Raw genomic sequence first — 21,947 nt, 5'->3', positions numbered from 1 at the left:
TCTAATCTGAGGCACCAACCCAGCCTGAGGAGACTCTCTTGCTGGTGGCCACATGTATCATGTCAATAACCAATTACCTATGGAAGATAGAGCTAGACAGTAGCAAGTCACATGTCAGACTCTGAGCTAAAGGAGAGACTGCATTAATTAAAACCTGGTGTTCAAAAGGTAGGAGACAGCAGTCCTCGGGTCTTCTGTGCTGGTCCGGCCACATCTAGAGGCCTGCACTCAGTTCTTTTTGCCAAATTATCATCCGGGCAAGAACAAACCAAGTGTGACCATGATGCTATGGGGCTACGCGCCACTCAGGACACAGCACAATCCCTGCAGCCTGCCCTCAAGGAGCCTGCTTTTTCGAAACTAAGGGAGCCCCCTTGGCCATGTGAAAGAAGCTTGGAAGAAAAGGCAGCGCCTGGATAACTGGAAGGGCAAAGGAAGATATTCTGGCTGTGGGGTAGGTGGCAAGGTTAACAAGTTTGCCTGGAGAACTGTGGTGTACACAGGGGTACCCTAGGATCAAGATATGGAAGAAGCCTTAGTGTCCAACTCCATTTCGGCAAACCAGATGAGGAAACTGAGGCTGCTCAGGGGCAGCAGAATGATTTGCCCGCCCATGGTCACAGGAGTAGTAAGTAGCGGAATGAAGACTAGAACTCAGATCCAGTGCCCTTTTCCCAGTACCACATGGCCTCGTGGGAAAGCAGACCAGAGATCACCGCCTCATAGGAGGCAAGGAGCCCCTGACATGAGGAGTTAGGCTGGAGGAGTCTGGGGAGCTGCCCTTCCAAGCCAGAGGTGGAGGCAATGGGAGCCCAAACCCAGAGTAGCCAGGATGGAGGCAGGAATAACAGACCTTGACCTCCTTCCCCTGCTGCCCTGGGGACAAACTGAGGAATTGATGGTATGTGTGGCCAGGCTAGGGAGGAGTAGGAGGCTCTAACAGAAAGCAGCTCAACTATTTCCTTCATTACATAAAGGCCCAAGGACTCAAATAGGCAAAAGAGGCTGGGCCAGGGATGTCTGAAGTAAAGAACTGGCTCCTTCCTCCCCTTAGCCTGAGCCAGCCTTTCCCAGCTCCAACGCTCCTCTCTCTAATGGCTAAGGCCCTAAGGCCACAGTTTCTAGTGGCCTCCAAAGCAGTAGCCATGGAGTGCTCTATGCTGGGTAAATTAGGAGAGGAAGGAATAGTCTACCTTTCAGATCTTTGGAAAGGAGAACAGTTTATGACCAAACAAGAGATAGAGAATATTATGAAATGCAAAATGGATGATTTTGATTACATTAAATTAAAAAGTTTTGCACAAACAGAAGCAATGCATCCAAAATTAGAAGGGAGGCAGAAAGCTGGGAAACAATTTTTATGGCCAGTACTTCTGATAAAGGCCTCATTTCTAAAATATAGAAGGGACTACCCAAAGAGATCATAAAAAAGGGAAAAGGACCCACATGTATAAAAATATTTATAGCTGCTCTTTTTGTGGTGCAAGGAATTGGAAATTGAGAGGATGTCCATCAATTGGGGAATGGCTGAACAAGTTGTGGTATATGAATGTAATGGAATTCTATTGTACTGTAAGAAATGATGAGCAGGAGGAGTTCAGAGAAACCTGGAAGGACTTGCATGAACTGATGATGAGTGAGATGAGCAGAACCAGAAGAACATTATACACAGTATCATCAACATTATGTGATCAACTGTGATAGATTAGATTCTTCTCACCAATACAATGGTACAAGAAAGTTCCAGGGGACTCATGATGGAAGGGGATCTGCAAATCCAGGAAAAAAAAAAGAACTATGGAATATGGATGCTGATTGAACCATACTATATCTTTTGGTTTTGGTGCTGCTGTTTTTCTTTTTTGAGGTTTTCCCTTTTTTGCTCTGATTCTTCTCTTATAACATGATTAATGCAGAAATATGTTTAATATTATGTTGAAAACTATCTCGGGGCAGCTAGGTGGCACAGTGGATAGAGCACTGGCCCTGGATTCAGGAGGACCTGAGTTCAAATCTGGCCTCAGACACTTTACACACTTACTAGCTGTGTGACCCTGGGCAAGTCACTTAACCCCAATTGCCTTACCAAAAAAAAAAAAAAAAAGAAAGAAAACTATCTCTACATATAACTGGAAAATAGTATCAGAGGGGGAAAAAGTGCTCTATGCTGTTTCTCTTGTAGCTGATAACATCCAGAATCAGAAGGGCTAGGGGGCCCAAGCATCCATGGGTCACATATTTGAGCTGGGAGGAGCCCCTGAGATGATCAAGTCCCATCCTTTCATTTTACAGATGAGGAAACTGAGGGAGAAGCTTGTCTGGAGTCCCACAGTTAGGAGGCCCCCTGATTCCAATCCAGGGCAAAGGAACACTGTTAGGAAGACTGTCAATGCCCCCTTTGGCCCTGGAGTGGGCATGGGCAAAGGGAGAAGGCACAGCCCATGCTGAGACACATGCCTTTTAACAGTCACAGTGATTCAGCAATATTGCTGCCTGTGACCCGGCAAACCGGGTGGTTCACTCATGGGTGTGTCCTTCACTCTAGGAAACTTCAGAAAACCCATTGGGACATTCTCTTCTCAAGAAAGAGCAGGGTTAGGGTCAGGGAAAAAGCCTGGCTGGACAGGCAGAAAGGCCTCAATCCCAGCCCCTGGCACACTTGGCAATGGCTTAGGCTCACTTCTCTGGAAGAGCCTCAATTACCCCCAGTCTATTACCTAAGAATCCTCTTATCTGGAGTCAGTTCAATGCCAACAGCTATCTCTTGCTTAACAGTGGCCCTGATAAGCCATGAGTGCTTTTCCAGGGTGGACAGGGGCTGAAGGAGGCAGCCAGGCATGGCTCTGGCTTCAGTCAGTGGTCACTTTGGCTCTGCTAGGGTCTGCAATGACTCAAGAAACGCTGGCAGACAGCCGGCTGTGCCCCCACTCCCAGGACCTGGGCTCACCCAGAGTTGAGAGAAGAAAAAGTGGCCTTATGTGAACTCAGTCATACTGAGATGCTGTGTGGAACACCTTGCCAGCAGGCCCCAAGGCCCCCCTCCATCAGCATGGGCGGCAGTCCTGCTACATACAACTCCTGGCATGACTGCCCTTCCCACAGGAGCTGCCAGGCCCCAATGCCTTTCCTCAAGTCACCCACTGAGCACAGAGAGGTAACTCCCAGAGACAGAGCCTGCCCAGGGCAGTTGCTAAGGTCAAGATGTCTTGTGAGGAATTCCTGTCTGAACCTGAGTCAGCCTCTGGGCCCAGGTGCAATCCCAGGCCTGGCCGGTTGCCACCATTTTGTGCAATGTCACCCTTCTAAAAGATCAGTAGACACACCTTTCCCAGCAGTCCTTTGTCCCATTAAATTTCAATCATAAAGTCATCTATCCTTCGTGGAAAATTACTTCCTAAGGCTAAAGAGAATGATGAACCGAGTCCTCAGGGTCAACATCAAAATAAACCACTCTTCCAGCAACGAATCATTTGGAGGTGTCACCCAATAGAAAGATGAAGGCTCACTAAAGACTGGCCTATATTCCATAGAATGGAAAAGAATTCAGTCACAAATAAAGGGCCCCTCACACTCAAATCAATCTGCCAGCATCTTTGAACTCACCCACCTCCTTGTCCCCTGGACTGACCAATGTAACTGACATTTCTGTGCTGTCCATTGCGCACCTACTAAGTGATGGTCACAGTATTTCCCATGCCCATCCACAGCCCATTGATTTCCAGGTTCAGACAGTTTGAGGGTTTGTTAGTTCAGGGGTTGGAATGCTTCAGCTTGGGTGTGTGAGAAAAGTGCTGAACTGCTCGCTCCTGCAGCCCCTATGTCACATCTGGGAGGTTTGTACCCTTGAACTTTCAGTGGGGAAATTCATTCATTCATCCCTCCACTGTGGTCTCAGTTGCCTGGGACAGTGAGACATGTAGTCACATAGCTAATGGGCACCAGAGGCAGGTCCCTATTTCCTATTAACACCCTGCTTCTTCTATAGTCTATTGGGCATCATAACTCTGCAAGTATTCCAAGGTACTCCATTTATTAATTCAGTGACTGCCTACTCTATATGCAAGGCCCCATGCTAGCCACTAGAGGAAGACACCAAGGCTCTCTGGGCCTCAGTTCACTTGACACTTACTAGCTGCGTGACCCTGGGCAAGTCACTTAACCCTCATTGCCCTGCAAAAAAAAAAAAGTTGACCTTGATGGCTCTAAAGTTCAGAGGGGAATGGCTTTCCCAAGGTCACATGATTAGTAAGTATAAGAGCCAGCATTTGAACTCGGTTCTGATTCCAGATGCTTTCTAAAAAGAGGCCAAAGAACCACAAAGAGTCTCAGATGGATCCAGTGCACTGGTTTGCAGTTTTCCCACAGCAAAGCTGGAGCTGACTGTTTCCCGGTCCCCATGTTCTCCATGCTCTTGAGGGCAAGAGTATGGGACAATGTGTCGGTGACAAGAGACGGCTAAAGGATGCTGGCACCATCCCAAAGATGGTGACCTTGCCTATTCTGGCAATGTAGCTGTGATCTCCAGTCACTTCTTTGACTGTGACATCACCCAATGGAAGGGCTTCTTGGTTACTGTTGCCAGATTGCCAGGGTTTTTACCTCTGGTCTACAAGCAAAGGAGGAAATAGTGAGGCTCATAGTGAAGAAGAGATCACCAAGTGTGCCTGACATCAGCTCTGCCACTCTGGACAGAAGGTTAATCATGCCGACAATCTAGGGTATGACACCAGGTGAAGAATATTTGGCCTCAGAGAAGACTCAGAAGTTCCGGAGCCTCAGGAGAAGAGGAAAGGGAATAATGTTGACCCATTGACCCAAGAAAGAGACCAGCACCTTACCTGGCTTTGTCGAAGTATTTGCCTGTGTAGGCCATTCCACAAGCTGCTCCGAGCCCCTGGCCCAGGGAGCCAGTAGCCACATCTGTGAAGGCTTGTTTCTACAATTAGAAAAAGCAACAGGCTGTAAGAAGGGGTAGAGGCAGTGTGGTGCATCGACGGGGAAGGGCACTGGACCTACAGTGGGTTTTGGTTGGACTAGGTGCTGGCTGGGTTCCCTTCTTAGATGAATGAGGAGATAAGCCCTGGCTCTGCTCCGACCTGCCACCACAGCCTTGGGTGATGCTGAGCACTTCCTTTCAAGAAGCAGCTGAAGACCCAAGCATGGGGCACCAACCCCTCTCACACTCTAATCAGCCAAGTCATCTATATGCTGGGGTTCACCCAAGCAGTGATACAGGGTCCCAGATGTGGTCTAGGTAGAATAACTCTGACTTCATCATAGAGAGTGAAGTGACTTGCCCAAAGGCACACAGCCAGAGTGTCAGATGTGGGACTGGAGCCTGATTCTTCCAAGGCCAGCTCCCTAGCCTCTATGCCGCTCTAGCGGGAAATTCTTAAACGAGACAGGGACAGTCACTTGGAAAAGGCTACAGACTGCACCTGCTGGCCCTGGATGGAAATCAAGAAGAGAACTTGGCTCCCCCTTCAGGGCGAGACACCAGTTCTGCCTGTGGCACTGCTGTCCCCACACCCTGCCTACTACACCCATGCCCCACAGAATGTGAGCTTCCTGAGAGCACAGCCTGTTTTTCATAGTCTTTGGGTCCTGCATATTTGTTCAGTCATTTCAGTCAGATGTGACTTTTCTTGGCAAAGATACTGGAATGGTTTGCTGTTTCCTTTCCCAGCTCATTTTACAGATGAGGAAACTGAGGCAAACAGGGTTAAGTGACTTGCCCAGGGTCACACAGCTACTTAGTATCTGGGGACAGATTTGAACTCAGATGATATGTCTTCCTTCCTGGTTCTCAGAACAGCGCTCCATCCATTGTGCTGCCCAGCTGCTACCAGCTGCACATGGTGGTTTTTTTATTGGATTGGATGCAATGAAGCATTCATCTCCTAAGCAGAGACCCAGGGAATGGCTTGGCCAAGCAGGAGTCCAAGGTCCCATCTTTTCTCACATGTTCTTTCAGTGCACAGAGTTGCCCTATGGGCACTTGGCATGCATAATAAATGGCAGGCTTTGCTCTCTAATATTCAGACATGACTCTCCAAGTGGGTTTATGAGGATCTCCAGAAGCCAATAAGCCAGGAATCCAGGCATCTGGAGTTCTGTGCAGGAGCCACGGGCAAGCAAGCAAAGGTCCCCTATTCTAAGCCCCACTGAAAATCTACACCCAGGACAGTTGGCCACTCCCCAGTGGCCTCACCTTTGGAACTACACAGTGAAACTTCTCCATTTCCCCAAAAACAAAGGCTCAGGCTGGAAGGAACCTGAGACATCTTCAAGCTCTGCTAGCCTCTTTTCGCAGATGTGTGAAAACTTGGTTATTTGTCCAAGATCCCATAGGTCAGTGAGAGGCGGAGGCAAGATTTGAACTTGGGTCTTATGACTTCAAATCCAGCCTTCTCTATGGTGAAATATGCCATCTCTGTAATGACCAGATGACAATGGAGAATCAAGGATCACAGAATGAGACTGAGACTATGAGGGATGTTAGGAGCCCTAAGCATGGCTCATCTTATTTGATGGGAAACAGAGGCCCAGAGATCTGTTTAAAACAACATGGATAGCTTAGTAGCAAGGGTAAGATTTGAACCCTTGGTCAGACCAGGGATGCAGGGAAAGGAGAAGCAATCAAAATGACCGAGACTGAATTTTTCTCCTTTTCCTAAGAGCTAAGACCCAGACTGAGTAGCCATGAGTAGTCATGGGTGCTGGCCTCCAAGCCAATGTCATGCCTTCTGGGGCCAGTCAGGGTTCCCCTGCCTGGACCAGGGTCTGACCTCCATCCAGACTCATGCCACTTCCAAAATAAAATGCCTGCATCTGTCATGTTCCAAGCCCAAGTTGGCTGGCTTCATGTGTTTCTGTAAGAAGTGCAGAGAAGGCATCCTCAGAGTGCACCTTGGGAAATGGGACATTAACACAAGTCACTGGGCTCCTCATTCCCCCCCTCCACCACCCGCCTGCCCTACACTTACAGGGACCGGGTGGCCGTCTAGAATGGAGCTGATCTTCCGCAAGTTCAACAGCTCAGCCTCTGGCAGGAAGCCAGCCTCAGCCCAGACTGCATAGAGGATGGGAGCTGCATGACCCTGGGAGGAACAAGAAGGGATTAGCATGCAGTGGGAGGAGGGAGGAGATGTGGAGAGAGAGGGAGAGGGAGGGAGGAGGGGAGAAGGGGAAGGGGAGGGGGAAAGGAAGAGGGAGCGAAGGATCATACTGATGGACTACCAGGGAAGTGCCTCTCTCATCCCTCTGGCCAAACAGTTCTAACCCTATTGTTTGGGCAGTTGGGACCAGACTCCCAAGCCTCTGACTCCTCCTGTGGGAAATCAGAGGAATGCAAGGCTACCTTCAACTTAAGAGTATGGGATGAGGGACACTGAAGGCTTTCCCAAGGGATCAGCACTGTCCCAACTGAGTCACTCCTGGAAAGGGGCAAAAGGGAGAATGATCAATCACCCACACACACACGGGGGGAGGGGGGAACGCAACAGTCCTATAGTTTCATTGACATAGAACTCCCAGTGTGGAAATTCCATCTACCAGTGTGAGCCAGTCACTTTTCTAGTCTTAAGAGAAGTACGGGGGTCACACAGCCAGTCTATACAGAGGCACGGCTTTAACCCAGCTCTTCCTGTGGCTATTTTCTATCCACACACCATAGAGCAGCCTCCTGAGGAGTTACACAGAATAGGTGAGTGATGATAGGACAAAGGAGATGGAAGAGCTTCAGAACTACCATGATGCTCTTGAGGGCAGGGAATCCAGGAGAGAAGAGACTGAAGTGTGGGTCCTGGTGGGCCAGCAGCTAACTAGGGTGATTAGCAGTGGGGCTATGGCTAAGCTGGCAAGGATACTGGAACATGGGAGAGCAATGCTGACACACTGCTGTGGGCAGCAACTTCTTACCTTGGAGAGCACAAAGCGGTCATTGCTGGGGTCCCTGGGGTCCTGGGGCTTGTACTTCATGGTGTGGAAGAAGAGGACCGCCATGATCTCCGCCGCACTGCAGCATGATGTGGGGTGGCTGGGGGCCAAGGAAGAGACACCCGAGTCAGTGACCTGCCAATGCTCCCAGCAGCCCAACCTATGAAGCCTCCTATTGATAAAACTTGTGTGTGCCCAAACCTAGCCATCCAGTCCTCCTTTGGAAGCCCCAACCTTGTTACCTTGGCCCCAAAGAGATGTTTGAACCATGACCTGAGGTCAACGGAGGCCACCTGACCGGGCTTATCAGGGAGCCCGAATAACCCTCAAAGGCCACAGGGGGATTTCAACTCTGCAAAGATGGCTGGCTAGAAATATCCTGCTTTTGGGCCATCTGCTGCCCAGAGCTGGGCCTCTACCCTCCACAGAGCCTAGAAGAGACACCTTGAGAGACAAGGGATATCTGTGAAGTTCATAAGAAAAAGCATGTGAAGAGATGAGATTGTACCTTACTCCCTTCTTTGCAGAGGTGGGGGACTATGGGTGAAGAACACAGCATGCCCTATGAGACTCAAGTTGGTTTTGTTGAACTGTTCTCCCTCCTTCCTTCTTTACAGGGGGGGTACCATGGGTGTGGCCCACTGCACTTGTCAGTCTCCATTAATGTGTTGGTTAAAAAAATGTTGGGGTTTTTTGTTACAAGGGATGGTTCTGGGGGATAGAGGGGTGGGGAGGCTGGAGAGGGCAGGTAGGATTTGGGAGGGAATCTAATAAACGAGAGTGATACAAAACCCAAAGGAAATCCATAACAATTTTTAAAGGAAGGTTGTGGTGGGATTCTCCCACTTGGGGACCAATGCCCAGGCTGGTGTGATTCCTAAGGGAATTAGAATCCCCGCAACACTTGCCACGCAGGAGCAGCAAACTGGCTCTGCTGCCCCCCACCGAGCCTGAAGGACACCCTGCTGAATCTGGAAGGACTGCAGGCTCTGCAGGACCTCCAATGAATGGCAGCCTTGGAATTGGGCCCATAAACAAATTGTTGTCAAGAGACAGCTTTTCTCAATGTTCCTAGAGTTTGCTTTGGGGGTGAGGGGGTATGGGGGGGGGTAACAGGGGAGTAGCAGCAAGAGGGAAAAGGCCCAGTGACCATAGAAAGCCTGAGCCTTTGTGACTGTTGAGATTCTCCACTTCAGGACCCAACGGAGAACCAAGTCACAGATACAATGGACAGCAACCTGACCTGGAAAAGGCCTTTGGCTTCCAAGTTTTTCTCATTATTTGTCTTCAGCAAAGATTGCTGCCCAAACTGAGAATAATATCCTATCAAATATTTCCATTTCCCATTAGGGAATCTGGAAATCCTGGGGCCACCGCTCTGCTGCTCCTGTGGGAGCTGCTCTGGACCAAGATCCAAAGGCTTGTTGGCCACGTGTGAAAGCTTGTTCCTGAACACACCCCACAGCACACGCAGGCCCTCACCCTCCATGCATGTTATGTTGGCACTCAGCTGGCTGGCCCACTGGGGGAAATGCTGCTACTCACTTCCTTCTAACATATAGAGGGCATTCACCTTCCTTCACCTCTCGGGGGAGTCCTCACCACACAGGAAAGCCACAGGACAGGTGGGTTACTAGCAACAGTTCTAACAGGCATTAGTGGGGTAGCACTGTCACGAGTTAATCTATAAAACCCAAGCACATGCTGTTTACTGTTGCCATGCCTAGGGTCTCAGTCACTTTATACTTAACCATTATCTATGAATTCCTGGTCTTGGGGGAGAACAGACTTAATCTGAAAGAGCAAACAGGTGTTCCAGTGAAATTATTCTGTGACTTGATAGGTGCTTTCCCCAAATTATAAACCCCACTGCACACGCACACGCGCGCGCGCGCGCACACACACACACACACACACCCTGCAAACACTTCCCCAACACATATATACACACAGAGGAGCTACCACACGCTGAAGGGAGAAAGTCCTCAACTCCAGGCAATTCCCTGATTTTGAAGCAGGATCAGACTTTAAGGAAATTCAGCTCGGCAAAGCGGCCAGACTATGACGCTAGTGTGTGGGCCCCACAGAGGGATAATTTCAGCCTTTTGATGGCAGTACTGGCATGAGACAAGAAACAAGATCCTAGACCTAGAGTTATAAGGGACCTCAGAAGGTCATCTGGTCTGCACTATAATTTTATAGTTGAGGAAACTGGGGCTGAGAAGTAAAATGACTTGTCTGGAGTCATGCAGCAGTAATAAGTTTCTGAGGCTTGATTTGAACCCAGGTCCTCTGACTTTGAGAACTGTACTCTTGCCACTGGTCTCTGCTGTTTCCACCTAGGTCCTAGTAACCCCAGGAGTTTAACCCTAACACGATGCTCTGTCTCTAGTACCTGCCTCCTTGGATTCTAGTTCCTTAGTGTAAGGCAGCCCTAACTTTCTGTGTGAGGATAGGTAAGTCATTCACCTGGATGGGCCACCACTTCTTTACATTGCACACAAGAGGTAGCAACATGCAATGGAAAAGAGATCCAGGCACCAGAGACCTGGGTTCAAATCCCACTTTGGCTCTCACAAGCTGTGAGACTCTAGCTAAGTCTCTTAACCTCTCGGTCTGTTTGCTCATCTTTAAATGAGGAAGGTAATGCCCAGGGTGGTTGGGAGGCACAAATGAGATCACATGTGTAAAGCTCTTTGCACACCTTTAAATGCTAAAAATGGTGAGCTTGTTTTAGGGTACAATCAGCCCATTTCCCTCTGGTCCGAAGACTGCCAAGCCTTACATTTACGATACTTAGTATTGCTGGGCTCAGAGCACTGAAGAGAAAAAGACTCAGAGAGGGGTGGCAGCTGCCTTCAAGCATCTGAAGCCCTCCCAGACTTCTTGTTCCTCTTGGGCCCAGAGGGCAGATCGGAAGCAAAGGATGATGGGAGGACAATTAATGCTAGATGTCAAGGGTAACTAACGATAGAGCTGAAATGGACTGCCTTGGGAAGTAGTGGGCTCCAGCCTCATTGGTGACCTTTAAGCAGAGGCAGAGGGATTTGTAGGGGGCTATATATTAGGTGGGGGGGAGGCGGCGGACTAGAGGGACCCCTGAGGACCTTTCTAGCTTTGAGAGTCTTTGAACTTGGCAGCATTCCATTGAAGAGTTTTAAATATCCTGAGATTTCTCCAAGGGGAAATGAGAGGAGAATTAAGCCCTTCCCATCCACAGCAAGAGAACTTTGCCCAAGGGCACTCATTATGAGTCAGCTTCAAAGTTCCCAGTGGGAAATGCCATGGATTTTGAAGCTGAAAGGGACCTTAGAGGCCATGCAGAACCACCTCCATTTTATAGGTGAGGAAATGGACACTCAAAGGATACTTATGCAAATCCATTAAGTATCTGAGGGAGGATTGGAATCCAGGTCCATCCTGGCTAGAGCTCTTATCCACTGCCCTGCTTGGCCTTCCCCTTCAAGCCCAGTGAAGAGAAAACCTTTACAAATAAATAACCCTCGATGACACTAAGCCCAGGTTTAAGGAGAACAGGACAGATGCTTTCTCTCACATCCCAGACATATGCAACAAGACAATAATCTAGCAGAGGGGGGGCAGCTAGGTGGCACAGTGGATAAAGCACCGGCCCTGGATTCAGGAGTTCCTGAGTTCAAACCCGGTCTCAGACACTTGACACTTACTAGCTGTGTGACCCTGGGCAAGTCACTTAACCCCCATTGCCCTGCAAAAAAACAAAAAAAAAATAATCTAGCAGAGGGCACACAGCAATAGGTTACAGATTTTTAAATTTAGTGATGGAAATAAAGGAACCAAATTCCTTGTCTCTGGTATAGGGACAGGCTCTCATCTCCAAATCCACTTCCTCCCTTTCCAAGACAGTGCATACAGGTTTGACCAACAACAGCCTTTCCTCAGAAATTGTCCAGATGTCAGTAATCCATCCTAAGCAAGTTTCCCCCAAAGAGCATGCAGACCAGGGGAAGTCAGGCCCACTAGGAAGGACCATCTGTGGTCAGCAGACCCAGGAAATTCCAGATGAGAGGGGCTCAGAACACCAAAAAGGGGTGGGAGGTGGACCAGGAACCCACAGCTACCAAGCACAGAAGGGAATCTGTCTTTGTGAGCTGAAAGGCCTTAAAAAATCATGGGGTCGATAGAGCACCGGCCCTGGATTCAGGAGGACCTGAGTTCAAATCTGGCCTCAGACACTTAACACTTACTAGCTGTGTGACCCTGGGCAAGTCACTTAACCCCAATTGCTTCACCAAAAAAAAAAAAAAATCATAGGGTCAAACTCCTTGTTTCAGATTTGGAAAGAAAAGCCAGAGAACAAAGACTCACCCAAGGCCATGCAGCCAGTTGGTGGCAGAAGGAACTATTACTTCAAAAGCCTGGCAGAAATTACCCCAGAGCTTAAAGGAGGAACCTCAGAGCAGTTAGCCCACATAGCACTTGGAGAGGGTGTTGCATTGGTGTTTGTTCTGCAAATCCAGGCCCAGTCTTTTGAGCAAGAAGGAAATAGAGGAAATTCTGGGTACCTGGCCTGATGAGGATCAGGCCGGGAGGAGACCACCACCCAAGAGAGCGTTATCAGGTTGCTCACATACACATGCCTCACCAGTTTTCAAAGGATTAGAATATGAAACTCTCAGAATTAAAGCTCTCCAACACAGAGGGAGTCGGGTCACAGGCCCACACACTATCTCACAGTTAGAGCTAGAAGAGCCCTTAGGAGACAAGTCCATCAACCTAATCTGGCAAAGGAGGAAACTGAGGCACACGGAAGGCCATGTACCCAAAGGCCCAGTATAAGTGGCTTCCCAAGGCTTCTAGTGGCAAAATGGTCCATTATCATGGTCTCTTTCTTTTGGGAATGATTCTCTACTCTTCTTCCCTCTCCTCTGAAGGGGCAGGGTCCCATCTCCACCACCCACCATACTCTGGCCCACAGTGTTTCCTGAGCTCCTGGGAGATAGAAAGAAAGATAGCCATGGTAGTTTCAGCTCCCAGGGGAACAAGGCTAGGGTGGGGGATGGGCCTCCTGATGGTGCACCAGGAGAGACGGTGGCCTTTTGTTTCCTCTTTCCTCCCACAGGCCACCTCTACTTCATCACGGAGCATAGCCAAACGGCAGTGAGTGCAATGCCTTCATTTTACAGAGGAGGAAACTGAGGCCCGGGAAATTTAAGTGACTCAGCCAAGGTTACACAGGTGAACAGAAGTAGGATTTTGACCAAGATCCCGACTCCAGGGACTCTGATGACTGCTTTTTCCCTTCCTGCTCCCTTTGGATCTCTCTGTACCCCAAATCAGGGGGACTCCTTGATAGCACAAAAGTACTTCCTGTAATACAAGACTCCGTACCAGGGGAGGTGGTGAGCAGAAGCAGTATAACCCTCATCTGTACTCTGACCTCATGCACGGCAGTCACGGAGTTCATTTAAAAAGGCCTCCATGCGTTTTAGCTCTGATTTCAATGGGTTCATGCCAGCTGCTCATCCCAGTGGAGGGTGCAAGCAGAATGATCCACAATCCCTTACACAGCTCAGTCAGTTCACCAAGGTCTGGCCAAATGGATGTTTGAATAGATAACCAAGTCACTCGAAGGCTGCATGCTCCATCCACACCAAAAGAGATAGATGACCCCTCACCTCTTCAGAGGAAAATCTTGGCAAGTTCCCCCTTCCCTCACTTCGGCTTGAGCCAGGCAGCTGGGTCTTGTGTAAGCCTCAGAAATAACACAAGTTCAGCAAGACAGAGTCAAGGAGAGAATGTGGAAAGAAAGAGCTTTAGAAATCCCCTAGTTCAGCCCCTTTCTTTTATTTCACAGATCAGTAAACTGAGGCTCACAGCTGATTAAGTGGTAAGAACCAGTCCTTCATCTAATGTTATTCCCACAACTCCATCCTCCTTCCCAGCTTCAAGGAAGGGTTCATTTATATCCATAGAGCAGACTGGGATCTGACCCCAAATTAACTTGTTCTGGCTTCTTAAGAGGCTATCTCTCACGTCCTTTCAATGATCAGACCCCTCCTTGAGTTTCCAAGGTTATTCCTCGAAATCAAAGGAATTTGAGCAAGGACCCAGCCCTAAGAACCAGGGATGAGGAAAAGCTGCCCAGAGGCAGCCCCTGGACTGAGTCTTGAAGGAAGCTGGAGATTGGAAGATCTGGAGGTGAAGAGGTTGAGTGGACAACCCAGAGCAAATGGACTGGACAGTTTTTGTTCCCCTCCATGGGCTCATTAACAGGATTTAGACACAGCCATAACCTGCTTTGATGATGTGGGGGCCTGAGCCATGTGGAAAGTTAGCTGGAAATTTCCTCAATAGTAGTTTCTAGAGTTTGTGCAAGCCTGTGTGAAACATCTGAACAATGACCTTCATTCTCTACTTCATAGAAGTCCAAAATACTGTCTCTGTGTCTCTCTTCCTCTTCTCCCCCCTCTCTTGTCCCTCCCCTCCCCCATCATGGGCACAATGGGAGAAACAAGGATGAGCAAGGCACAATCTGATTTCAAGGAATAACTTTGAAACTCAAGGAGGAAGACTGGCTAGGAGAAGGGACACGTCCAGGCCTATCTTTTGTGATGCTATCTCCTATGTCCAACTCACTATTTTGGGAAACCATCAGATGGAGCTTCCAGATAAACTCAGTTTAAATACTAACCACATTACATGCTGACTTTCAGTAGTCAGGATATAAAGCTACAATAAACTAAGGCATGGCAGAGTCAGCCATTTTCCCTGAAGCTCATGATGCAGTATATACATTAGGATGTTGAGAAAAGACCTTGAAGAGTTAGATTTCTGGGTCCTTACTCTCAAATAGCCCACCTTTGTGGACACGAATATAATTGACGTAGGCATTCATAGACCTACATGGCACAGAGAATCTCTTCTAACTGCCCCACAAAGCCCAGCACTTGACCAAAATCAGCAATAACAATTTATAAGGATATGATTAGAGTACTTTATAAGCATTGGTTTTTCCATTCCTCTTGAAAAAAAAAATAAAAGATCAGTGGTTGCTTGCAGCATTTCCTGATTTGTCTTACAACATTAGTTAGCAACTAGTTAGCAATGCCCCTTCCTTCTGCAAAGTTCCAAGTTCAGTTTTTACTTGTCATTTCATTTCTTTCTTTGTCTCAGTCACCTGTCTGTTCTTTCTGTTTCTTGTCTCTCACTCATACCCCCTCACATACAATTTCCCCGTAGAATAGATTGTTTACTGTTTCCTTCACTGATTTGGAATCCCCAGCCTTTATCACATAGTAGGCACTTAATGGTTGTTGATGGATAGATTAGATTCTTGGAAATCTCTCAAACCTGCCTTAGCTCAGTTCTGAGAGTCCAGCCCCTATGAATTTCTGCCCTACAAAGCCAGGGCAGGCTAGCTGAGAGAATGCTAGTGTCCAGTGCCCACTTCTTCCTGAAATTATCTATCTGGAGTCCCTAATCTGTGCATGTTGTATCCCTTCTACTAGGAAGGCAAGCTGAGGGCTGTTTATTGTCTTTAGATGCCCCAGAATGTTACAGAACAAAGAATGATGGTTCTGCACTCATCGGATCTACCTGTGTGAGCCTGGAGAGCTAAGTCCCTTAGCCTCTCTAGGCCTATTCATGGTCTTTGAGGTCTCTTCCAACTCTCATCTATGCAGAGGTGCCCATCTGCATTGGTAAAGGGGCCACACTGGGAGTTCCCTATAATGGAACACGAATCCAGACTCCGCCCCCCTCCCTGCCTTGCAAAATGCTTTATACACAATCTGAAGTTAGGTGATACAATGGATAGAGCACTGGGTCTGGAGGCAGAAGACCCAAGTGCAACTCAGCCTTTGATACTAGCTGTGTGACATTGGGTGAATCACTTAATCTGGTTGCCTCAGTTTCCTTATCTGTAAAATGGGGCTATTAATAGCACCTACCTCCCAGGGTTGTGAGGATTAAACAAGATTATATCCCTGCTTAAAAAAGAGTTCACAACTCTAACTAGGTTATAGTTGTATATATATTGTGTAACAATAACTAAGTTATTGGAACTCAATCTAATCAGTTTATAATCTAATAACAAGCAAACAAATAGGCAGAAAACAAGCTGAACAGGAAATAAGAGCGGGAAGGAGGTAAAATTAAAAGGGGCTGGGATACTCTTCCTATCAAAGATGGGATTTTAGTTGGGACTTCCCACAGCTAGACATTGAGTTGTCTCCCCCCCTGTCCTTCACCCCAGCATGGCCCAAGTTCTCTCCTCCATTCAGACTTCCTCTTGAAGATGTCATGGGCCCCTGGGTACCTCAGATATTTTCTGGGGCACATCAAAGAATCTTCTCCTTGAGAAACTAAACCAAAGGGCAGACATACCTAAAGAGATAAGTGGCACCAGATTGGGACTGAGTTAGTCCCAGGACCACCACCCCTCATGGAGATAAGATTAGGTGTGGCTACTGCCTTTGTGACATGGGGAGGACAGAGATGCCTTGAGAGATCCAGAGCGGCCTCTTAACCAACTTCCCCAGCCACCACCAGTGGGGGATGGTCCTCTCCCAGTAAGGGAACTTTCCCCAGTCAGATGATCACCTCATGGGACCACCATCGGTCCTCTAAAAGTATCTACCTGTCTCCTGCTCAAGGAGAAAGGTATCTCAGAGAGCCACACCTCTGTGCCATGCCTTCTCCCCATGAGAAGAAGTCCAAGGACTTCTCTCTCGGTTTCCCTTCCCCAGCCCCTAAATAAACTATGATCTTATTCCATTGGATTTGTATGCAAGAGGGTGTCATTCTTTAAAGAGGAATTCCTAAGGACCCTGACCCCAAACCCCCGTGAATTTCCCCCAGAACAAAGAGGTCAGGGCCCCACTACGGCTCTGTTCTCTAGCTCCCTTGGCACTTGTCCACCCTACACAGCACTGGTGTTGCAAGACAAATTAGGAAATGCATCTGGCCTGAGTGTTGGGGTTTAAAAACAAAAGGAGGGGGCAGCTGGGTGGCGCAGTGGATAGAGCACTGGCCCTGGATTCAGGAGTACCTGAGTTCAAATCCGGCCTCAGACACTTGATACTTACTAGCTGTGTGACCCTGGGCAAGTCACTTAACCCCCCTTGCCCCACCAAAAAAAAAAACAAAAAAAAAAAACAAAAGGAAAGCCAATGCTTGCAAATGAAGATGGCTGCTACCAAGCCCTATGTCCATCCCATCAGCACTCTATGTGCTGCCATTCAGGCCACCCACAGAATGGCACAGAGAAGCAGCACTGATTCTCAAGTCGAAAGCCCTGGATTCCAATCGCACACACCTCTGGTTTGGGTGACTTAGGCAAGTCACTCCCCCTTCCCGGAGGCATTCCGTTTTCTCAGTGGTCAAATGAAGAAGAACTCTTCCTTTAGACTGTGCCCTCTGTGAGAGGGGGGCAGTTTGCCTTTCTTGGAAATCCCATCACTTAGCACAATCCTAGGGACATAGTAGGCACTCACAAATGGTTGCTGATTGGTGCAAAAGATCAGAGTAAAGGGCTTCTGATGGGCCCTTAGCTCTCAGAACCTTGGGTGAAAGATGAGATGCCATCTGATCCAAGTTAGTGAAAGGATTTTCCCACATTGGGGAAATTCCAGACCCTCAAGAATACTTCCACAACTGTGAGTTCTAATCATTACAGTATCCAGGGCAGAGGGTCTTTTCAGCCTTTGAGAGGAGCAAGGCCACAAACTCTTTTCAAGAGAGCCACAGCCCAGGGTGGCAAAAGGCCTGTTCATCTTTGATGTTAATCAATTCTCACAAAATGAATGCGAGAGGCCAACTCAAATCCCAGCCTGGGGCCTGAACAAACAATAGCAGGTCCATTCTTCCCAAGCCAGAGCAGATAGCAAAGGTACAAATGCTCACTGGACTTTGAGCCGAATGACAGAGGTCAGAATTAGAAGCCGAAGTTCTTGCCCCGGGCTCAGCCATTGACAAAGAGCCAGCCCAGTTCTTAGTAAAATAGAGCTAAGAATATCTAGCGGAGGCTGCTATTGTCCTGGGCAGCTCCCTCCTAATAAGCTAAAACCCATTCTTGGCAATTTAATAAGTAACCAGGAGATTGATCAAATTTGTGTCAAGATGCAAAATTTGAAGCCAGGTCTTCTGGACGCCTCTCTTCATGAGCCCAAGCTACCTAAATCAATTTCATGAGTATGAGTATAGGAACGCTGCACCACCCAAGCAATAATTTACAGGGGTTTTTTTTAATTGGTAAAAGACAATTTTTAACATTTTTTAAAACTGAGTTCTAAATTTTTTCTCCCTCCTTTTCCTCTCCCCTCCCTAAAATGGTAATGAATTTCATATAGGTTATATACGTGCAATCCCATAAAACACATTTTGATTAGTCATAACTTGCAGTTTTAAGTTACCCAAGGTTCAGTGACTTGTCCAAGAACATACAGCTAAAAAATGTCCAAGACAAGGCTTGAACCCAGATCACCCTAACTCCAAGTCAGGCAAACCTCACCACTGTCACACAAATTAGAGCTGGGTTGAGGAGAGGAGGGGGGGTGCTTCCTTTAAAATGCTTGTCTGGGGGGGGGCAGCTAGGTGGCGCAGTGGATAAAGCACCAGCCCTGGATTCAGGAGTACCTGAGTTCAAATCTGGCCTCAGACACTTAACACTAGCTGTGTGACCCTGGGCAAGTCACTTAACCCCAATTGCCTTACCAAAAAAAAAAAAAAATGCTTGTCTGATCCAGGCAATTAAATCTTAGATCTGACCTTCAGTTCTCTGGGGAGCAAGTGAAGGCACAGCTCATAAATGAATAACTCGCCACAGACTTGAGGGACTGACCCACATTCTGCTGAACATCTCCCCTTGGACTGCTTAGAAATTCTGTTGATAATTCGTTCTGACTGTTGGGCACAAAAAGAAAATAAGAATGTTTTCCCCCAGGGAATACATTCTTTGGCCTGTATTCTTGCTCTTCAGTTTGGTTTTTTTCCGTTTTATCCCAAACTGGTAGAGGTGGAGATGCCCTTAGAAAACATCAGGTAACCATTTCACTTTAGAGATAAGAAAAAAAAAAGGGTGCAAGCCAGACCGAATTTGGAAGGAACGGGCTGGGAGGGGAGAGGCTATTAGACTGGCCTCCTTGCACAATCCTGGGCACTTTTGTAACCTCTCTGGGGACCACAGCTTTTCCTGCAAAGTCCCCACCAACTCAAATCCTGCAGTCATTCATTGGCAAAGGAGGTCCAGACTTGAGAATGAGAAAAGATGTTTGACTGAGAAAGGCTTTTGGGGGCATGGCCAACACAGGGTCCCAGCACCCGTGGCTTTTGGTTTTCTTCCGTTTTTCAGTGGGGGGTGTGGTGGGGGAAGGGAGACAAAGAGAAAACAAAGTTCAGAGAGAAGAAAAGATGGTTTTCTTCCCACAACAGCAAGTTCTTCCCTATTCACTACAGTGAGTGGCACTGGAGTCAGAGGGGCTCAGTTCAAAATCCCACCTCCAACAATGATTGTCTAGGAGCTCTGGAAGAAGTCATTTAACCTCCGGCCTGTTTCCCAAGTCCTGGGTTCAGGTCCCACCTGGGCCTGTGTATGTAACCTTCAGCAAAATCAACATTTGTCCGTCTTGACCCCAACTTGGGCAACTTCCCCACCTGTAAAATCCCAATGTTCTCAGGTCCTTTCCAAGGCTAACTATAACCCATTAATTGAACATGGATGGACAAAAGCCTCTTCAAGGGTCACACCACATGGCCTAAACCTCTACAAGTCTCCAGGCCACTTGCCCCACCCACAGGCCAGTATCTGTGTGACCTTCGGGAAAGCCGATCTGGTCAATCTTAATACCTGGGGGAAATAGCCGTTCCCCTACCTAGGGATTGGTCAGGAATAATCAGAAGAGCTCCAGTGGCCCTAAGATCCTAGAAGGAACCAAAGGGATCCAACCCCCAGGGAGAAAGGGCGCCCCCTCCCCCGGCAGTTCACCTTCACCTTTGTCTCCCTATCGACAGGGCCAGCACATAGTAGGACCTCAATACATGTTTGTTGACTGACTGAGATGGCATTTGAACTCAGAACCTCAGTCTCCAGATCTAATGGTAGCCACTACCCTACCACACCCACCACATCCCCTCCTCCACAAAGTTGATCCAGAGTAAACGCTTACAGATTGACTCTCATAAGTAGGTATTGAAGTCTGGGCCTCAGAGTACACATCCCATTTCCCCCATTCCCGCCGGGCCCTCCCCACATACAGCCTAGCCCGCATCGCCCCACCTCCACCCGCCCGGCAACTTTCCTGCCTGGCTATGGGCTCAGCCCCCAACTTCCCGCCCGCATGGACGGCGCTGAACCCGCGGGAGGCAGCCGGCTGAGTCCAGGGCTGAGATGTGGCCCCCAGCTGGAGCTTACCATCCTCTGCCTCCCTTGCCCCAGGTCTGCGGGATCTGACTAGGGATGGGATCGAGGGGGGTGGGGGAGGTACGGTCCCAGTTCCCATCCTCGTCCCAGTCCTTGGCCCCGAAGCACCCACCCGCAAGCCCGGGTCACCCGGGCCTGGCCACCCCAGGAACTTCGCCCAGGGATGGGCGGAGCCAGCCTCGGATTCCGGGCTCGGGAAGGCCCCAGCACCCGGAAAGGCCTCTACGGCTGCACTAGCATGGCCACAAGGGTGCATTGAGATCAGCCTCTCTTGGCTCGGCGGGGAGATTCATCGCATCCTCTCGGCTCTCCAAGCCAGCCCAGCCCCGAGTTTGGCTGCTGCAGGCTCCGGAGCCCGCGCCCTCTGCCTTTCCCTCCCCGGGTCGGGGGGCCCGACGCCCAACGCTCACCCAGGATCGCGGCCCCTGCTGCTGTAGCCCCACCGCCCCATTGGGTGCCCTCGCTCCCAGTCTTTCCCTCTCCACTCATTTTAAGTGGGAGCCCGGTAGCTGCAGCGTCCCGAGCCCCGTGCCCCCTGCCTTCGATGCTCTCATGCAGGAGAGCTTGGGCTGCCGCTCTCCCGCCCAACCCCCAGAGCCCATGCCCTAGCCTTCCCCTCCCGGGTCATGGGGGCTGGATGCCTCTATTTACCCCGAGCCGGCCGTAGTGGTGGCTTGGATGGAGTTGATGCGCAGCCGGTTGGCGGTGTCCTTCAGCGCCTGCAGTTTCTGTTGGTCCGGCTTATGGTAATCCTCCATGGTAAAGGGGGTTGGCGTGGATCCCGAGCTTGTGGCAGAGGCGGCCGCAACGTGAGCAAAGGGGAGCCCGGAGAGGAAGAAGGAGGAAGAGGAGGACCACCGGCTCCAGCGCGCCCTCTTATGACCAAGCCTACCTGCGGGAGGAGCCGAGGACGTAGGCAGGGGAAGGGGGAGGAAGAGGAGGAGGAGCAAGCATCGGGTCCAGCCCCGGCCCGGCCCACGGAGGGGGGCGGGGGGAGAGGGAGCGGTGCTGGCTCTCACGCACGCACGCTTGGCGCTGGGCTGCAGCCCCCACCCTCACCCCTACCTGCCCCAGGGTGCTACCTACCAGCCGGGTGCTGGAGAGTTCCCAGACCCCGGACACCGGCTGGAGAAGATTTGAGCCGAGACTTGTGGGGGCCCCCCCGCCGAACTGGGGGAAGGGCTACCTATCCCACCCAGGGCCACTCCTGCCCCAGCACTCGCTTTTGCCGGGGCCTGCGTGCCTCCTTTTAAGTGTCGGGAGGTGACTGAGGTTCAGACTTCTGGATGGGATGTTCTGGGTTCAGAGGATCACACCCCTAGACCTGGGGGTGGGGCTGGGGGGGGCGCCTCGGAATCCTTCTAAGCCAAATCTCCCATTTTACAGACGGGAAAAGCGAAGTGATTGCCTCTGATCACCGAGCGAGGAGGCCAATTGGCCCAGAGCCGGCTCCGTGTATGCGGTTCTGCCATTTGTTCGCTGTGCGCGCTCAGGCTCAGCTCTCTGGGCCTCTGATTCCCCAGCGGGACGTTTGCTAACCTGAAAGGTGCCTTTGGATTCCCCAGTCTATGCCCCAGGGTCTGTCCCATACACCTGCCCATTCCTGGCT

General features: G+C 49.5%; 1 protein-coding gene across 1 annotated transcript in view; it reads right to left on the bottom strand.

Moving 5' to 3' along the window:
- TKT (transketolase) overlaps positions 1-21,213 on the bottom strand; it is a 34,757-nt gene extending 13,544 nt beyond the window's left edge. The window contains exons 1-4 of the mRNA XM_043967124.1: positions 20,990-21,213; positions 7,921-8,038; positions 6,987-7,100; positions 4,839-4,936 (exon numbers count right to left, since the gene is read on the bottom strand). Of these exons, the coding sequence (XP_043823059.1) occupies positions 4,839-4,936; positions 6,987-7,100; positions 7,921-8,038; positions 20,990-21,096 (437 nt within the window). The 5' untranslated portion in view covers positions 21,097-21,213. The remainder of the gene's footprint in view (positions 1-4,838; positions 4,937-6,986; positions 7,101-7,920; positions 8,039-20,989) is intronic.
- Positions 21,214-21,947: the final 734 nt, after the last annotated feature.

The sequence above is a fragment of the Dromiciops gliroides genome, chromosome 1 (genome assembly GCF_019393635.1).
Source record: "Dromiciops gliroides isolate mDroGli1 chromosome 1, mDroGli1.pri, whole genome shotgun sequence".
Taxonomy (NCBI): Eukaryota; Metazoa; Chordata; class Mammalia; order Microbiotheria; family Microbiotheriidae; genus Dromiciops; species Dromiciops gliroides.
Note: the sequence above shows the minus strand (reverse complement) of the source record. Positions and strands in the feature narration are given on the sequence as shown.